Here is a 5,915-nt window from a genome sequence, read left to right as displayed (position 1 = left end):
TGGAGGACCATGGACGATTCAGGGTATTCTAAGACAGATCAGAGACGTCATTCGCCTTGACAGAGACACAGTTTCTCATATCTACAGAGAAGGTAACCAGGTTGCAGATTCTCTTGCTTCAGAGGGTTGGGATCACCAGCATTACCAAGAATATGGACCACTTGACCTGCCCCGACAAATTAGGGCATTGGTGCAGATCGACAGATATGGATTGCCCAGCTTTAAACCCTAACCCCTAAACCCTAAACCCTAACCCCTAAACCCTAACCCCTAAACCCTAAACCCTAACCCCTAAACCCTAACCCCTAAACCCTAAACCCTAACCCCTAAACCCTAACCCCTAAACCCTAAACCCTAACCCCTAAACCCTAACCCCTAAACCCTAAACCCAAAACCGCAATGCACTGAAGAACCCTAGTACTTCTCTCGCTCGCTCGCTCGATCGATCGACGCTATTGCATCGCCGGGAATCAAAAGATGGCGTCCAGTGGACAAACGGTGTTGCAGTTTTCATCACCACCGACAAATGTATCGGCTAGGGTCCATCCGCTGGTAATCTTCAACATCTGCGATTTCTATGTCCGGCGACCCGACCAAGCCGAGAAGGTCATTGGCACTCTCCTCGGATCTGTTTTACCCGATGGTACCATTGATATTCGCAACTCTTACGTCGTTCCACACAACGAGTCGTCAGATCAGGTTGCACTGGATATAGATTATCATCACAATATGTTGTTATCCCACCAGAAAGTGAATCCAAAGGAAATCATTGTTGGATGGTTCTCAACTGGTTTTGAAGTCACTGGTGGTAGTGCTTTGATACATGAATTTTATGCTAGAGAAGTTTCAAATCCGGTTCATTTGATTGTTGATACTGGATTCAAAAATGGCGAGGCTGCAATTAAGGGATTTGTCTCTATTAATTTATCCCTTGGAGATCAGCAACTTGCTGCACAATTTCAAGAAATTCCTTTGGACCTACGCATGGTTGAGGCTGAACAAATTGGTTTTGATGTTCTTAAGCCAACAACAGTGGACAAGATTCCCAATGATCTGGAAGGAATGGAAGCTTCAATGGAACGGTTGCTTGCTCTATTAGATGAGGTTTACAAATATGTTGATGATGTTGTGGAAGGGCGGGTTGCTCCAGATAATGAAATTGGCCAATTTATATCAGATACTGTAGCATCAATTCCGAAATTATCACCACATACATTTGATAAGCTAGTTAATGATAATCTGCAGGACCAACTACTGTTACTTTATTTGTCAAGTATTACAAGAACACAACTCAGTTTAGCAGAAAAGTTGAACACGGCTGCTCAGATCCTGTGATAGATTTTACCATTTGCTCGTCTGAAAATCGTGTCGATTTGGTTCTTCCCATCAATTAAATAGGTTGAGTTATACGAGAAGAGGGAAAAAGCTTTGGCTAACGCACAATTCATTTCAAGTTTTGAGCAATTTTGTCTCCAAAAAATTTATGGTGTTTGCATTGTTATTTGAGCTAAATGTGATAGGATCTATATTATTTCTTGGAAATGTTTATGATGTAGTAGTGAGATTCACCTGTTTAATGTTTCAGCCTTGGAGTCCTCAACCTCCTCTATTTGTTTTCTCGCTCTTCATTATATAAAATAAACCACACTAGTGGTATTTGCTTAAAAAAAAAAAAAACCCTAAACCCTAAACCCAAAACCTTTTTTCTCTCTCTACCTCCAAAACGCTCTCCCTTCTCTCTAGAATGGGAGAAAACCTCCAAAACTCCAACAAACTTGATCCACCACCAAAACCACCGGATTTTAGCACTCTAAGTGGTGGAAAATCATCACCAACAACCACCCAAACATCTCCTATAACACCAATATCAGATTCATCCCCCAACTCAATATATCTGAGTTTGAAAAATCATGGCACGAATCCCAAGGTCGTCGAAACACCCCCCTACACATTGAATTAGGGTCTGGGACCATCACCAATGATTCCAGAAGGGCCGAAAACCCTGGGGGTGGTAGAGATTTCATCCGAATCGCCCGAAATTGACAGATCGGATCCCGAGGGGCCAAAAACTGATTTTTCAATTAACCCTTCCACAGAGCTCAAACAGGGACACGCACCTGACCATAAGATTACCCATGAAAAGGCGAACTTTGACTAAAAAATCATCCAATTCCGACTCCGGACGCGCCCTCACCGGCGATCGCAATTTCCGGCCAGTCGCTCGGAAAATCGCAGATTCCGGCCAATCCTGAACTCGTTTCGGAAAACAGAACATACCGTGATGATCAGCATGAAATTATGCATCTCCCTATGAAAATTCATAAATTTCTGACACCGTTGGAAAATCACCGCCGGTCAACGGCCGGCGCGTGGTGGTCACGCGCCGGTGACACTTCACCAGAATGTGGAGAATTTTGTTACGGACCCAATTCCATCATCGGTTTTTCCACATGAGGCCCAGACAGTGCTCAATCAGGGCCGAAAGACCTATGCTACTGCAGTTTCTGGCCGTCCGGGCCTGTCTCAAGCTGAACGGAATTCACGAAAGTCGTTTGCATCGGTTATACAGGGTATAGATGACTCTTCCACTGTTGGGTTTGCTGCTAAAGAACCCTTTATACATATGGGTGAGCCGGAAATAGTTTTGACTGTGTCCGAGGAGGCTACACTCGCTGATCCTTACAAGTATACACTTGTGGGGAAATTTCCACATCGCAAGCCGACCATGAGGAAGGTACGTGAGATTTTTTCTAAGTTTGGGTTCCATGGTTGTTTCGAGGTGGGATTGATTGACACAACACACATTCTTATACACCTTACACATGAGGAGGATTACAGCAGGCTTTTTCTTAAACCTTCATGGTATATTGATGGTTGTTCGATGAGAGTCCTTAAGTGGACATGTGACTTTACACCTGAGCAAGAGACTCCGATAGTTCCCGTATGGGTATCGTTCCCTCTGCTTCCAGTACATTTACGTACGAAGGGGTTCCTTTTCGCCTTATCTGGGCAATAGGAATGCCCTTGAGAATTGATGAGGCCACCACCGACTTGAGACGACCTAGTGAGGCAAGGGAGTGCATTGAGGTGAATTTGGGGCATAAGTTGCCCGACAGGGTTTGGATTGAGCGTGCTGGTAACCGTGGCTTCTGGCAGACAGTTATCTATGAGAAGCGGCCAATTTTTTGCTTCTCTTGTAAACACTTGGGTCATTCTTATGATCAGTGTACTACGGTTCCTCCTCCTCCTCCTGCAGTTGTTGTGCACCCCCCTGATCGGCCCCCTATTACTAGGACTGATAAGGATAAGGGCAAGGTGACGTTTGTGGAGCCAAAGAAGCAGTGGGTTCCAGTTTCAGCAGTGCCTTCTGTGCTTCCCACTACTACTACCGTAGTTGTGACTGAGTCAGAATCTGCATCGGCAGTTCCTACCTCTACTCGTATCACAGTTGATCCAGAGGTACCTCCGTATATTCATTCAGTTGCTGAGCCTACTCCAAATGCTCCTATCGAGGTACCCACTTCTCCTGTTATTACTTCCATAGCTCCTATTCCCACAGCTACTACTGATTTGCCCCCTGAGCCGACACATATGAGTTCTCCACCATTAAAGACACACAGATAGTACTCAATTAGCGCAGGGATCAGGTACCGGGACAGTTCCTCAAACCACTCTTGCACAGGGGTTGTTGGCTGAGATCAGCTCAGAGCGACATGGTGTCAAGCATATGCTGATTGATCACTTTAAGAAGGACCATGGAATGAAAGTTGGATCTACCATGAGATTTGCTATTGAGGACTTGGTTTTTAAGCTCTTTGAAGAGGGACCTTCTGTGAGTAAGACTCCTACGTTCACCTAGTCCTTCTATCACAGCTCCTACACACAATAAGGTGAAAGAACATATACAGAGAGACATGGATGGCATGGGCCTTGGAAATTGCATGCAAAATGCAGAGGACGATGTCCCTACAGCAAGCAGGTCAATCTCCTACGATTCAGATGTCGTAGCACAGAATACCATGAGATTAGACACACCTACGACTAGTACAATGAGATCAGATGCACCCGCTTTTCGCCCGACATTCAGTGCACCACTATCTGAACAGTACTTATCAACAAAGCAGGCTCCTACACGCAGGCGAGACCCCTCTCCAACGAGTGAGCCAGACATCGCAGACTACTATGATCCGGAAATGTTTCAAACTAGACGCATGACTCGATCAATGTCTATGTACTACCACCCGAAGATTTACCCTCGGGAATACCCTTGAGTACCTTTCGTTAGTTTTTGTTCGTGTCTTGTTTACTGTGATTGCATTTTATCTTCAAATATTTGTTACAATTTACATTTGCTGGAGGTCAGGTCCATGCCCCCCTCCTCTATTTGTTTTCCTACTTTTCATTATATAAAATAAACCACACTAGTGGTATTTGCTTTAAAAAAAAAACCCTAAACCCTAAACCAAACGACACCAGATCAACAACAAAATCAAAATATTACTGTTTTGGAAGAGATTGGATTGAATTCTAGTAAGAACAATGATGGCACGTTTCCCAATGTCACCAAAACATCATCTTCTGTAGTGATTCAGGATTTGGGACCATCACCAATGATTCCAGAAGGGCCAAAAACCCTAGGGGTGGTGGAGATTGCATCTGAATCGTCCAAAATTGGCAGATCGAATCCCGAGGGGCCGATTTCTTATTTTTCAATTAAACCCTCTATGGAGCTCAAAGACATGCACACGCTAGATCATCTGATTACCCATGAGAAGGAGAACCTTCATCTAAAAAATGGTCCAATTCCGACGTTGGATGCGCCCTCACCGGCGATCGCAAGTTACGGCCAGCCGCTCAGAAAATCGCAGATTCCGGCCAATCCTGAACTCGTTTTGGAAAATGGAACATACCGTGATGATCAGCATGAAATTTTACATCTACCTATGAAAAATCATAATTTTCTGACACCGTTGAAAAATCACCGCCGGTCAACGGCCGGTGCGTGGTGGTCACGCGCCGGTGACACTTCAGCAGAATGTGGGGAATTTTGTTACGGACCCAATTCCATCATCGGATTTACCACGGGAAGTCCCTACAGTAATTAATCAGGCTAGGAAGTCATATGCGGCTACACTTTCCGGTAAATCTGTAGTCTCTCAAGCTGAGCGCAGCCAACGGAAGTCTTTTGCACAGGTTTTGCAAGCCCCACCGGACTCCAATGACCACAGGTTCACCTCTAAGGAACCTTTCATGCATATGGGAGAGCCGGCAGTTGCCTTTATCGAGGAAGAAGAGGACTTTCTTTCTGGACCGTATAAATTTACTCTTGTTGGCAAATTCTCACGTCGCAAGCCCTCCATGATTGAGGTACGTGACAGCTTTCAAAAATTTGGTTTTTGTGGTGATTACATGATTGGACTTATTGATGCGACTCATATTCTAATACACTTGGCACATGAGGATGATTACTCACGCTTATTTCTTAAGCCCTCTTGGTCCATCGATGGTTGTCTCATGCGTGTTTTGAAGTGGACGCCCAGCTTTAATCCTAAGCATGAGACTCCTATTGTCCCTGTTTGGGTTTCATTCCCATTATTGCCCATTCACTTTCGGGCAAAGAGTAGTCTGTTTGCCCTAACTAAGGCCATTGGAATCCCACTACGTATTGATGAGGCCACTTCAGATTTACGACGACCCAGTGAGGCACGGGTATGCATTGAGGTTAATTTGGAGTATAAGCTTCCAGATAGGATTTGGATTCAGCGTGAAAAGTGTGGAGGATATTGGCAAATAGTTGTGTATGAGAAGAAGCCAGATTACTATTTTCGGTGCAGACATTTTGGTCATACTGAGGAGCATTGCCGCCCTACACCACCACCTGCTCTACTATAGAGATGTGCAAGGATAAGGGTAAA

General features: G+C 44.8%; 1 protein-coding gene across 1 annotated transcript; it reads left to right on the top strand.

Annotated features, from left to right (window-relative positions):
- The first annotated feature begins 402 nt into the window (after positions 1 to 402).
- Positions 403 to 1,590, top strand: LOC111385865 (eukaryotic translation initiation factor 3 subunit F-like). The gene has a single exon (XM_023010293.1). It carries the CDS (start codon positions 478 to 480, stop codon positions 1,333 to 1,335), a length of 858 nt encoding a protein of 285 aa, XP_022866061.1. The 5' UTR covers positions 403 to 477; the 3' UTR covers positions 1,336 to 1,590.
- Positions 1,591 to 5,915: the final 4,325 nt, after the last annotated feature.

The sequence above is a fragment of the Olea europaea genome, unplaced genomic scaffold (assembly GCF_002742605.1).
Source record: "Olea europaea var. sylvestris unplaced genomic scaffold, O_europaea_v1 scaffold3318, whole genome shotgun sequence".
Taxonomy (NCBI): Eukaryota; Viridiplantae; Streptophyta; class Magnoliopsida; order Lamiales; family Oleaceae; genus Olea; species Olea europaea.
The sequence above is the reverse complement of the archived record's forward strand: the minus strand, read 5'-3'. Positions and strand labels throughout refer to the sequence as shown.